The sequence below is a fragment of the Pipistrellus hanaki genome (genome assembly GCF_964339955.1).
Source record: "Pipistrellus hanaki genome assembly, chromosome: 5".
Classification (NCBI taxonomy): domain Eukaryota; kingdom Metazoa; phylum Chordata; class Mammalia; order Chiroptera; family Vespertilionidae; genus Pipistrellus; species Pipistrellus hanaki.
In genome coordinates this window covers 87,385,832-87,400,118 of record NC_140507.1, presented here as the reverse complement: position 1 = coordinate 87,400,118, position 14,287 = coordinate 87,385,832, and the positions used below count along the sequence as shown (strand labels likewise).

General features: G+C 41.9%; 1 protein-coding gene across 2 annotated transcripts in view; it reads left to right on the top strand.

Moving 5' to 3' along the window:
- EBF2 (EBF transcription factor 2) overlaps positions 1-14,287 on the top strand; it is a 205,178-nt gene that overhangs the window by 145,344 nt on the left and 45,547 nt on the right. For both annotated transcript variants that reach the window (XM_084884829.1, XM_084884828.1), the window contains exons 9-10: positions 11,503-11,620; positions 13,133-13,263. In XM_084884829.1, the coding sequence (XP_084740955.1) occupies positions 11,503-11,620; positions 13,133-13,263 (249 nt within the window). The remainder of the gene's footprint in view (positions 1-11,502; positions 11,621-13,132; positions 13,264-14,287) is intronic.

The window sequence follows — 14,287 nt, the reverse complement described above, 5'->3', positions numbered from 1 at the left end:
GGCCTGACGCTGAAGGCCTTTCCTGATGATCTTCCCACTCTCTTGGCTTTAAATGCCATTGGATCCCCGTTGACTCCTGGATCCATTCCTCAGACGTCACCCTTTCCCGGAGCCGCAGATACACAGCTCTGCCTCCCTCCTGGGCATCTTCACTTGGATGACAGATGAGGACCTGTTCGTAGCTTACTCCCTGATCCACGCCCTCCTCGTTTTTTTGTTAAAGTGTCACTTCCTCCTCCTAAGTATCTGTTAAACCCATCTCTCCCGAAAAGCTGCAAAAGGCCTCTCTACTCCTTCCTTGTCTAAACCACCTTCAACACAGCTGCTAAAATTGTCTTTTCAAGCATGTCACTCTGCTCACTGTGTGCTATGAATACCTACTGTCCATAGACAAAAGCTTAGATTTACAAAGGCATGGCGAATAAGCATCTTTATAGCAGGCATGCAGCTTGCCTGATGTTTCCATGTGCCCACTACTCAACAGGCATGCCTCATTGATTTCCACTACATGGGATATTGCTTGGAACCTTTCCACATGCTCTCCCCTCTGCCTGAGAACCCTTCACCCCTCTTCAGTTTGCGATTTCTACTCATGCCTCAAGACTACACCTTTGTCACCACCTTTTTGAGGCCTTTTCTGACTCTTCCTGTCAGGTGATGTTGATTCCTTCTCCTGGGCCAACATACTATTCTCCACAAGCTCCTCCAACACAATTGCTTACATTGCCTTGCAGTCACTGTTTGCCTAACAGACTGTGTGCTGCTTGAGGGCAGTTAGTACGTTTTATTTATTTTTTGTATTGCTCCCCACTGCCTAGCATGGTGCCAGCCACTTTGTAAGGCTCAATAAATTGTTATTGAATGAATTTTTAAGAGAGAAATTTTTTAAAATGGAAGGAAGGGGAAAAAAGAAAAGGTTTCCAGGGCCCCCAAAGAACCTTAATCCATGGGCCACGCACGCAGAAAATCACCTCTGCCCTCCCTGGAATGGAACAATTCCGTGAAGCGCCCAGATTAACAGCTCAGTGAAGGAAAGGACAAGAAATGCACGTCTAGTTTAAGCTGACAGGCCTGTGAAGACATAATGAACCCCAGTCTTTATTCCTCTGCATCGTGGGTGGAGAGCAGGCAGTTGGAAAATCCAGAAGAAAATCAAGCCAAGAATAGGGGGAATCAGGCATGTTGTCATTTTCCACATTCACATTCGAAGACACGGTAGAAGTTGACAACAATCAGGGCTATTGTTGCCAAGTCACTCTCACAGATAGGCTGCCTGGGCCGGCTCCAAGTCCCAGTGAAAACATAGATGCACTTACTCATGTATTCATCCACCCAACGGCTATTCCTGAGGAAATTCTGTGTGCCAGGCACTATCCTAGGTGCTGGCTAGCAAGACAGATAACATTCTTCTCCCTGGAGAGACTTACAGCTCGTGGGCAGATAAGGAAAATAAGATAAGCGATGTACATAGATTAGCTGTGCTGCTCTGGGGTCTTCAAGTGACCAGCCTGGAAGCACAGGGGCCTATCACGGTATCTTGAGTTGCCTTTTGGAACTCAGTAGTGTGGCCATGTAAGGGTGAGGTGGGAGCTAAATAACCGCCGCCACTATAATAATAGCCCGCATTGGATGTTCTTTCTGGTAGTTTTCAAGATTTTCCACAGCACTGACTGTCACAGGACACCCATGTCAGCAGATCATTTCCTTGAGATTGGGACGCTTAGGGCCAGGGTGCAAATTTTTCCCCTCCTGCCTCAGAAGGATTCTATTTTATTTATTTATTTATTTATTTATTTATTTATTTATTTATTTATTTATTAATATATTGTATTGATTTTTTACAGAGAGGAAGGGAGAGGGATAGAGAGTTAGAAACATCGATGAGAGAGAAACATCGATCAGCTGTCTCCTGGACACTCCCTACTGGGAATGTGCCCGAAACCAAGGTACATGCCCTTGACTGGAATTGAACCTGGGACCCTTGAGTCTGCAGGCTGCTGCTCTATCCACTGAGCCAAACTGGTGAGAGCAAAAAGGATTCTATTTTAAACAGACATGACCACTGTCCAGGGCTGGAGTGTTTCCATCATATGGGCAGCATCAACTTGTACATTAGTTGTTCTGGAGTTGGTAGCAGATGCCAACCCTAGAATCATTTAAAAATATATGTTTTTATTCAGTTTTAGAGAGAAAGAAAGGGAGAGGCATAGAGTGATAGAAACATTGATGAAAGAGAAATATCATTGATCAGCCACCTCCTGCACGCCCTATACTGGGAATTGAGCCCGCAACCAGGCATGTGCCCTGACCAAGAATTGACCCAGGGTCCTCTTGGTTCATGGGTCAATGCCTAACCACTGAGAAACACAGGCCTGGCACCCTGGAATCATTGGAAAGGAACTCCTTTACTCAAACTTACAGCTTTCTTATAATTCGGATAGGGTTTTTACAGCCATTTGCTGAACTTTGCTGAGTGACTATTGGGTATCTCAAGTTTCCCTCCTAAATTGCTCCCTTTTTACATTGGGCCCACCAAAATAATCATATTTAATGCAGTTAAACTAGGGTCTTCGCATCCTTTTCCTCAAGAGGTATGAAGGGATAATGCATTCCTAGTGAGAGCAAAGTCATTTCAGGGGCCAGATCTGGAGCGACATCGGTGCTGAGTGGATTCCTGTTTGTTCGTATGGGTTTGCACACAACGCCATGATGGGCCTCCTTGCGGGGCATCTTGAGGGGGACTGGAAAGGTGTGAGGAAAAGGATTGGTGCTTCGTTACACCCAGCAGGTTTGTCAGAACTCTGAGGAAGAGAGAAGAAACGCACAGTGGTGGGGAGAAGGGAGGGGAAGACATGAAGATCTCCTTCATAAAAGACTGACATCCTTGGGGCAGACAGATAGTGTGAGAGGCCTCGAGCCTGTTAGTGCAATCTGCTAGATGCAACAACTACACAGAACAACGGGGAAATGAATTAGATGACAAAGACACCTCCTATGCACAGCCAGCCGCTGGCCATTAGTCTGTTTGACTAAACGAAGCAAGAGCAAAGGGCAGGGCTACTCATGTCTTGGAACAGGGCCAAGATCCATCCAGCAAACCCTTACGATTTTTTTTGAAACCCCCAGCTCTTATATAAAACTTTTTAATGGCACCACCATCTATTTTCCTTAAATAAAAAACGTTGAATATTTCTCTCACACTCGTCGAAGAGGGAAACAAGAGTTTAAATTAAGTCCAAATGGTAAAAATTTAATATAGCGCCAGCTGCCTGCAGGTTTCTTCAGTTCAGATCTCGCAGTTCAAGAGCTACCCCAGCTGCTCTGTGATCTCATCCCCCATTTGAAGGCTGCTGTGCTACTGAGCAGCGGTTCAAAGCACATAATGAAAAGCACTTGTCCGTGGCCTCTCCGATCAACAGGTGAATCCATTATCTGATGGTAAAACAAACCAGATAGTCCCATTTAAGACATAATTATCTATTTTGAGTCAGGAAGAAAAAAAAAAAAAACCTCTGAGGGTCTGAGAGGTTTTATGTAGTCTAAGGCTTTAAGCTTGGGGAAGGCTCTCTGTAGATTGTTTCGAGCTTTTCTATCTGATGATATCACCGTCTGCCACCCTCCCTCTGGCTTTTGGTCTCTCAAATAGGGACAAGGGTCAGGGTGATAAGAATTTTGACCAATTCACTTAGGAAATATCTTTATAATTATTTGTGGGAGAAAAGGAAAACAAGTGGATGCAGGTAGTTGCCTGTGTAATTTTGGGGAGTGGATATGTGAGAGTTCAATGAGGTCAGGAAACTCCAATTGAGACACTAAAAGCTGACACATCCAAGAACAATCAGGTGCAGTCCTGGCTGGTTGGCTCAGCAGATAGAGCATCAGCCAGCATACTAAAGGGTCTCAGGTTCCATTCCAGTCAAGAGCATGTACCTTGGTTGCAGGCTCGAACCTGGTCCTGGTCTGAGTGCATGCAGGAGGCAATCAATCGATATGTTTCTCTCACATTGATGTTTTTCTCTCTGTCTCTCCCTCTCCCTTCCATTCTCTTAAAAAAAAAAAATCAATGGAAGAATGACCTTAGGTGAGGATTAACACAGGCACAGAAAGGAACAATCGAATGCAGAACTTCCTGGAAAGCAAGTTCTGCATTTTAGTTTCACAAGAGGCATAGATTTTTAAGCAGCTTTTGGGGCAGACTAGTACATGGTCCTGATTTCTGACGGGTGACAGGTGATTCATGGGATCCCTGGGAGCAGAGTTTGGTGGAAGAGAAAGGTCCATCCAAATCAAGATGGCATCAAGTATGTTAAGACTCCCCTGGGGCTCTCAAAAGGTTTGCTAATAAAATACTGCCCTTGACCATAGCTCTCCTACTTGGCATCCATTTTAGATGGGAAAAACAATGAGGTCAAGGAAGCAGCATGAGGCCAGCTGGAAGTAACAAGTGTCCATGACCTTTGAGATGACAGGAAATTTAGTTGTAAACAGGCTAATGATCTTTGAGCTCCCCGATGACAGGAAAGTCTGTTTGTGTGTGTGTGTGTGTGTGTGTGTGTGTGTGTTTAAATTGCCATTTGATTTCTATACATATTCAACTAATTTTTTAAAAGACAAGTTCTAAAAGATATCCCATTCCTAAGCCAAGTTTGCCAAAAATATGCCAATGGAAAATGCTGTTGGCATACGACTCTATTTATGCTACTTAGAATTCATTTTAAGTTCCCAAATAACCATTTCAGTAACCTCAAGTTGTATAGCAAAAGTTTCTCAACTCTTCAAGGCCTATCTCAAATCTCATTTCCTTGCTGGAAATGTTTGTTAGTGCCTTCAGCTCAGATTCATTTTTTTCACCTTAGGACTCCTAGAGCATACAATTGGCCACACAATTGAGTCCTCAATTATGTATTACTGTAGAGTAATATTTTCTGATTAAGTGTAGTGTTTGTTATGCTTCATCAACTACATGGCAGCTCCTTAAGGTCATGACAGTGTTTTCTGGAAGCCTCCCTGGCATGTAGCACAGGGCCTGGGAGTGTTAAACAAAACCTTTGACTGATTAAAATACAGCACTGCCTGGTAACTTGAGGGAGGATCTTCTCAGGAGTTATGTCATTCATGCCACAGTCCCCCTCCCTCGGTGTGAGCAACCCCAGAATGCCCTGCATCTGTCTCCGCAGCAATCAACCTTGTGTTCTCTCACTTGGTACTTGATACTTAACTGAATAGAAAATTCAGCCTTAGGGGTTATGAAACAACAGCGATGTGCTAAGAATTCTGGGAATTCCTGTAACAAAAGATGACAAAATCCCCACTTGTGGTGTTGGAGTTTAGAGGTAATTCTGGAGACTCTGGCGTCCAGTAACAAAGGAGAATCTGGGCTGTAAATCTGGTTTGAAACTATAATGTGTGCCAAGAATAAGGTGGTAAGGAGAAACACAATTTGCAGTAGCCAAGTTGTTTGTTGTTAGCCTGGACTGAATTAGTGTAGGCTTAGGCAGATTGCTTCATCAGATTCCCCCGTGTCGATGTGAGAATTAGCCAGTGTATAAAAACACCAACGGCGTATTTCTTCTCACGATACGGACTCCAATCATGGTTGCCCCCCTACAACCAGAAGTCTGCCTTGATTTTCTCTGTCCTTTTAATGGTCTCTATGTCTCTTTCCTCCTTCCACAGGTGGAAAATAAAATCCCACATACTAGTTATGCTTTGGGAAAGCTGAAATAACATATATGGCAACTGAACAGTTATAAGGGAAATGCACATCATGAATTTAATTCCATTTCCAGATGTAAAATGTCATAAAGAATTTTTTTCCATACTTGGCTAAGTAACAGGAATTTTCAAGACCATTTTCTTTAGCTCGGTGAACATGTGTTTGTAAGTAGGTATCAGTACTCCACGGTGAGTGTGTTATAAATGCTATGCATTGTAGCTGTACCAAGATTAAACGACCAAAGGCCACATTCCGCTAGGAGGTGCATGACCCTCGTTGAAATGGAGGGGAAATGTGTCTAATTGTAGAATTTGGTGTGATTTTTCAAAGCAAGCACTCTGGTCCACACGGGGAGGTTTCTAACCAAGGTAATTATTCTCCAGCAATGATAGACTCTGGGATTCTCATCTGTTTAAAAAAAAGCAGCCAATTTAGTCATTCCACACCACCTTCATTTTGATTTATCTTTTTCTGTTACCCTCCTGTGTGAGACTTAGGCTCTTGGTAGGAACAATTGGGTATGAGCTGAGAAAAGCTGGCTGGGAGGAGGATCCAAGCTGGTCATTCCTCTGACTTATGTCCTTTAACTGAATTAGAGAGCTTTGAGAAAGATCGAAATTAAAAAAAAACCAAAAGTGTGATGTCCCAAAAAAGCCAAAGATCACACTTTGGATTAATTTTATATAAAAATTAACCCAAAGTCATTTTGGTAAAAGTACCCTGCCACATGCTGATATTAAGAAACAGTTCCTCTATTGGAAAATTAGTTGTACGGGGAGATTAGCCGATGTGCCCACCTAAAGGACAACTCCCACTGAGGCCTTTTACAGGCAAGAAAGAGCTCCTTACAACTCAGCTTCCGCCTTGTATAAATTATTAGAGGGAGGGATATGGGGGTGCTTTGGGGCAATGAGAAGAAAAAATGCAATTTAAGAAAGCCAATCAGTTGTCTTGAGTACCTGCAGCCAATTGCTCACACAATCAATCGTAGATTTTGTTCTTAAGACTTCCTGCTGTTTTTCAAAGGGAGATACAAACTTTTTATGTTCCTATTTCTGTATAATCAGCTAAAACTGCCATTTAATTTCATGATTCCAAACAGAACCTACACTGTCACTCTCAAGCGAGTCTGTGTATTGCACTGGCCTCACCAAAAATTAGAGAACTCATTAAGCAAAATAAGAAATGGCAAAAAGTGAAAAACTGCTTTCACTTAAAAAAAAAAAAAAAAAAAAAAGGGCAAGCAATTCCAATTGATCCCTATATCTCTTTCTTGGAGCCTTGGCTTAGAGCTAGTTACCACATCAGAAATAATATTTGCATGAATATAATTGGTTGTTACTTTTGTGTTGGATTGCAACGCATCGGTTGAAGAGAGCTATAAAATACAGTGGCATCGTTTTCGGCTCCGCAGGTCTCCCTATAGGAGCTTTGAGCTGAAATACAGACACACCAAATATGAGAAACAAATGAAAGCTGTCACCAGTGTCAGTAGCAAAAACCGGGGGTCCATCCACACAAATTATGGACATCTGTATTCCTAATTGGCATCATTTCAGGCTGTGCCAGCAGAATGGTGGTGCCAAGAGAGTCTGACAGCTTCAGAAAATACTAGGTATCAGGTTTAGGTGATAGGAGACACTGATGAGGCATAGAAGTTCCTTTGTTTGGAATACTCTCCATATGGTTGTTATAATACTGGTGATTATTAGTTTCAGGTACCTCCAAATGGCACCCCTTGTCAATACTAAATTTGCTAGCTACTTCTTAAAACAGATCAGCTTATGATCCTAGGAGAACAAGTGGTATTGATGGTTATATGATCAGGGGATGGTTGGCAAAGATGCCTACAAATAGTTAACAAGGTAATGGTAAGAAATGTTGACCTTGATTTGTTTAGCTAAGATGTAAAGATTTTTGAAGGTCAAAGGTGTCCTTGTGTAGTGTTTTGGAGTCTAACTGTGTCTGACCCTCTAACATTAAGCTGCTGTGGCCTGCAGTTTTCAAGAGTGAAGCAAACCAGGGGAAAAGAGAGAAGGGGGAGAGAACAGGAAATGGAGTGAGGTGTTTCAGGAAGTTGTCAGGGGTTGACTGATTGATTCCAGATGGAAAAGGTCAGCCTTCGTGACCCAGGAAATACTCACTAGGGAAAGAAGTTGGCTTGTGGAAGGGGAAGGCCTGGGAGTGAGCCGAGGCTGGAATGCACTTTCCACTTCCTTTAGTCTTCAAACATTCAGAAACTTTAACTTCTCCAAAGAGAATAATATCAGTGTTGTCATCATTCATCAGAAAACAGTGAAGGAAGTTAAATTTGGAGCTTTGAATGTACCAAATGTATCTTCACCTCCATAATGTCCTTCATTCTTCCAGAAGTGGAGTGCATGAATGTAAAAGTCCATGTTTGTGTGTAGCTCCATGTACAAGAACAACAACCAAACTTGCCTGGTTTCATGTAGTGGATTTTGTGAATTAAATCCTTTCCACTTTGAAAATTTGGTAATTGGCAAGCTCATCTAGATACTTGAGAATCTAAAATATTTGGAATATTAAAAAAAAGGGAACTTGTCATATATATATGTGTGTGCATATATATATATATATATATATATATATATATATATGCACACATACATTTGGACATAATTTAAAATCTTGTAATAAATTTTGCAGACACTGAAATAATTCAGGTTAATTCCCTTGCTGTCATGAGAGGCCAGCGCTAGCCAGCAAGAGATTAAAATTTATTTCCATTGTTAATAGAAAATAATGAAGTGCATCTGAACCATCAGGGTATGTCATTTGGGAAATGTTCACTTTGGAACGGACTCTCACTCCACCCAAATGGACAATGATGAAATCAGCTGGCTGGAGAAAACCCCATATTTTGCAGCAGGAGTGCATGAGGAGCGCTAAAGCACAGTATGACAAGAAGCTTGTGGAATGAATTAAAGTGGTCTCAAAGAGAATGATCTTTACATCCACGTAGGCCCCAGGCAGGCGGGTTCCCCTCACTGTGCTGAGTACAGCTCATTGGCAATTAAAGCCTGAAGCACCCTCTCATTCTCACCCCCCCCCCCCCGCCCCTCCAAGAGATGACAGCTATGTCTTTGAAAATTCATTCACACACACAGTTTACCAAAGTGGTCTGATTCCTCTTTTTTCTCCACTTTCTTCTATTATTTTCAGGGGGTAAGCATATACAGAGGTAAATGCTTTCAACTTCAAGTTCCTCTTAAGCCCATGGCCAGGAGACAGCCTCTCTCTTCCTTTGACTAGGATGCCATCTGAGATGCTTTTCTGAGATGGCCCTGACAATCACTTACCCAGAGTGATGGATGTCTCCCTCTTATGGTGGCACTACATGATAGGAACTTTCTGGAAGGACTTTCTCCAGACTTTTAACATGTTAACATGAACACAATTGAAAACAGACCCAGACCTAGACAGACTGTATCCCTCAATTGTGAGCAATTACATTGATAATAATTTTCTGAATGGCAACTGGAGAAATATTATGCTGTGTTTTGTACTAGTCAGATCATTGGTTATAATCCTAGACTCTGGCATGACAATACCGTAGATGTAGCAGGAGTTCAATGAATACCTTTGGGTTGGATGATTAAAGCTTACTCACATCCAAGTATGATTTCCTTGTGATACAGTTATACCTATGGCACCAGGCTATGTGACATATTCCATGGACTCATGGTTTTAGGGGTTTTCCCAAGCCTCCATTTTATTAAAGTATGCATTCAAAGATCTAAGTGTACCATCTATAACTCTGCAAGGTAAAAAAAAAAATCAGAAGAGTGTTGCCTCAGGAAGTAGGATTGACTAAGATAACTTAGTGTAATGAAAATATTGAAAATCGTGATATAGTAAGGCTTACCTGCATGTATCCATTTGTCAAAATCATGCAGCTAAGATTTGTGCATTTCAATGCATGTAAATTTCACCTATAAATGTAAATTCATTATATTATTCTGTTTATTTTGTTTACTTGAAATTATTCATAGTAAAAATTTTTAAATGACATTTAATGAATCTTATTTTATATGAGGAGCTAAAGCAGGATCAAGGTTTATCTCCCCTTCACCTAATAAGTAAGGAAGGGGTGGCAGAAAAAATTAAAGAAGAATATCAAAAACTTTAAGTTGGGAGTAGACAGGAAGAGTCATTTTCAAGTACAGCTCCTCATTATGTACTATTCATTGCCTTCCCTTGAAAAGTCTATACGTATACATGTATGCCCTAGCCATGTGGCTCAGTTGGCAGCATTGTCCTGTATACCAAAAGGGTTGCAGGTTCAATTCCCACTCAGAGCACTTACCTGCGTTGAGGTTTGATCCCTGGTTGGGGTGGGTATGGGAGACAACTAATCAGTGTTATTCTCATCTCACTCTTTCTCCCTCTTTCTCTCTCTCTAAAAAGCAATAAAAATGTATCCTTGGGTGAAGATTTAAAAAGTGTATACATATGCATGAATACATATGTCGCAAGTTCTTTTCTAAAAAAAATTTCCATGCATATCTGACAAGTAGACTCCTATCTAGGATAGTTCATCTTTCTGGATCAAGTACGTTGGTGGTGGGTACATTCGAGTCCACTCTAATCTCTACACTTTCCCTGCTACTCTGGCCTTGGCCGATCTCTGCCTCTTTGAACTTCTTTGCACACTCCTCATCTGCAGCTCACACATAGAATTTAATGGAATCTCATCCCTTGTGCTACTTGCTTTATGTTAGCCGTGTTATCTCCATCTTGAACATAAGGTCATTGAGGGCAGGAGTCAAGCCTGGTAACTTTTGGTCTCTCGCCCCTGTGTTCCTCTTTCTAGAGTCTCCCCCTGAGCGTAGACCATGGGTGAGCGAGGCTCAGTGAGTAATGTTGTCTGTCCTCTTAACTAATCAAACAAGGCAGAGGTGAGGCAATTAGGAGGGGAACTCATCGAGGCCCCACACTAAAAGCTTTACATGTATTTATCCTTATTTTGTCTCATTCAGCCCTTGAGAGATAGGCATTGTTTATGTTTTACAGATAAGAAAAATGGACATTCGTAAAGGCTGGTGATTTGTCCACCAAGGTTACAAGTTAGGAAGCGGCAGGCATGAGATTTGAGTTCATTTCATCTGATGGCATATCCATGCTCTTTCATTCTTCCATGCCCAACTCTTCCCTTTCTTCTGGTTAGATATTGAATGTCCTGTGTTCTCAACACTGAATTCCAGCAATCTGATCTTCTCTCCTAAAGCCTGAGCATCTCTGCCACTGCTCTCTAGTGGGCAGGGACACCACAAACAAGTCATCATCAGCATCTCCATGCCAGCCTTACGCTAGCACCTGTCAGAGGTGCAAGGACCCATTCCTGAGCTGGGAGAAACGACCTCCCAGCTGATGCTCAGATCTTAGCCTCCTGATCACACACAGTCCACCCCTTGTTGCGATGGTCAGCTGGGAATGAGTGTCCAGGTCCTTTGATAGAGAACTACATTTCTAGAAGCAGCAGGCATATGTCCAATTTCCCCCATTTCATCATCTGGGCATAGTCTGAACACAAATATGTGATAGCACATGAACGAAGGGCAGTCTTTTTTTCCATGAAGCTGTTCCCAAAATTATAAGAGGAGGTGAAATGTCAAGAGCATGGCCCTGTCCCCAAATTCTGTTCCATTCCTTGTCAGCTATATGGAAATCTGGCAAACAGAATTCTGGTACATTTACTACTTTATAAGAAACTAAGTCCACCCTCTCTTTTTTCTTCTTCTCTTTTTACTTTAAATATGCAGGTTGTGTTATCAACAACAGTGAATGTAGATGGACATGTGTTGGCTGTTTCCGACAACATGTTTGTTCATAACAACTCTAAGCATGGGCGGAGAGCGAGAAGACTGGACCCTTCGGAAGGTAGGGTTGTCTGCGGGCAGGGCAAGAATGGCAGACAAATGAAGTTCTCCACAATTTCCTTGCTTGAATTTGAAATGTATGCTTCTGAGTTAGGATTTGAGAAAGTACACACAACCATGTGGGTTTTAAAGTGAAGTTGTAAACACTGACTCCCGCCCACTCTGTTGTAGCCCCACATCATCTCCCCGTGATGTTTAAGCCCCCATGCCTCAGTCTGTTCCATTCAGTCCTATGTTTTTCTTTTTGCTAGGTAGGTATTTCGGGCAAATGTAGGCCTATGACATCTTAGTTAAACAGGAACATTAGAGTGCCAGACATGTATGAATAAGTGTCAGATGTGCCCTTAAACAGATTGTGGGCAAAACAAAACAATGTGCAGAATGAAACTGACACTAATTGATTTTTGTTTGCTTGGACTAGAAGAAATCATGGTCTGCTCTGGGTAGTTTTCCAAGTGCATTAAAGTAATTAGAAATACAGGTAACTGTTAAACTTCAACTTGTCTGAAAAATTAAAGCACATGGAGGAAGATAACTGACAAACCTAAGTAAAGGCCATCTGAGTTCTTCTCTTTCCTTCCCCACTCCCCACTCCCTGGAGTAGGAGGTCATGGACTACATGAATAGTGAAATTAGGGGCTATTTTAGTGTGATGCTTGGCTGTATGCTGCCCACCAGCCCCCCACCCCAACTCGGCCTTTAAAAATGTGTCTTGTATCATTTAAAATAGGAATTAATGAACTGAAAGAAAATGATTGAATCAGTAAAGAATTTGGAGTGGTGTTAATTCTCCCACAGTGGGCACTGAAGGGGAGAAGAAAACCCCAGGGTTCAGAACTAGGAACCCATCCAGTTTCTTTTGACTGATTGGATGTGATTGACTGGCTGTTCAAAGGGGGCTCATGTTTTTGGAATCCTGCCAAAGTTCTCTCCCACCTTTGACCCTGTCAGCTTTGGAAATGGAGTGATGGATTGACTTTAGTTATGGCCTGAAAACCATATTGGGTTCCTGTTGGGATCTAAGGTCCAGAGGCCTCAAACATATGGACGAAGGGGGGAAATCCTTCCTACAAAGTTAGGAAAGTGATTAGAAATTGTCTCTTGATAGAGCAGAATAAGCCTGCACCTCTGACAGATTTTGCTTTCTCTTTCTCTGGCACATTAGCAGGCCCTGTAAATCTTAACATCTTAGTGCACAGGAGGTGGAGAGAGAAAAGGGATTTACACATTTCCAGTGTGGTCAAGTTATAAAAATATGGGGGAAAAGAACAAGTTCTCAAAACACCCTTTGCACAATTAGCTAAGTGTTCCATGTTTTCATACATAGTGGTCAACTCATTAGGCTTTAATGACCTGGTGAAAACCAACAACCAATTAAGGAATGATGGCAAGTCAGCAAAGCTCAACTTGAACTTCTTGGAATGATCAACAGCCTTTAAGAGCAGTCAGGTTCCCAAACTCCAAACTTCAACCACCAAAGGGCAGACCTAACTTTTCTTTTCTGTCTTTTTAGCTACCCCCTGCATCAAAGCCATTAGCCCAAGTGAAGGCTGGACCACAGGAGGAGCCATGGTCATCATCATTGGGGACAACTTCTTTGATGGCCTCCAAGTGGTGTTTGGGACCATGCTTGTATGGAGCGAGGTAGGCAGGGGCAACTTGCTCTCCTGATTTTCTTTGGCCCAAAGATTGTTTTGCTCTGGGTTTGTAACTAATAATTCCTGTAGTATCAGCAGCATAAATGCACATTATTAAGTACCAAAGATTAGCCACATAAACCACCAACATTCATTGCAATATTATTTATAATTGTGAAAAAATAAGAATGGCCTAGATATTGAGTAAATAAATGATAGAATATCATTCCACCATTAAAAATTGTGGGGTTTTTTTTTCTTGTTTTTTTTGTTTTTTTTTTTCCCCTAGCCAGTTTGGCTCAGTGGATAGAGAATTGGCCTATGGACTGAAAGGTCCTAGATTTGATTCTGGTCAAGGGCACATGCCTGGGTTGCCGGCTCAATCCCCTGTAGGAGGCATGCAAGAGGCAGCCAATCAATGATTCTCTATCATCATTGATATTTCTCTCTTTCTCTCCCCCTCTCTCTCTCTCTCTCTTTCTCTCTCTCTCTCTCTCTCTCTCTCTCTCTCTTTCTTTCCAAAATCAATAAAAAAATTTTTTTAAAAGTTGTGTTTTGAAAAAATTGTAATGACCAGGAGAAGAGTGCATGTTTATGGTGTAATGCTAAGTGGAATAAAAAATCAGGATAACAGTGTCTGAGGATGTAAAGTCTAATTACATAACATACATTCGTAGAAAAGTGCTGGAAACACACTGAAGATTAATAACAGTTGTCTCAGGTTATGCAATGTTAATATTTTTCCTTACATTTTTTCTGTAATTTCTAAATTTCCTAAAGGGGATATGTTCTACTTTCACAATGAGAAAACCAACAAGACACGTTACAGGAAGATAACTACTGGTGTTAAGTTGGATGTGGAAGTTTCCAAATCAATATGTGAGGTCATAGCAGTGTAGGAATTACAGGGATGGGGGTGGGGTGGGCACAAGAGGTGGGAGGGACTTGAGCTGGGCTAGTAGGAAGGAAAGGACCTAGACAGGTTAGGTTGAGGGAAATTCCAGGGTAAGAGAGAAACGTGAGAGACAGGA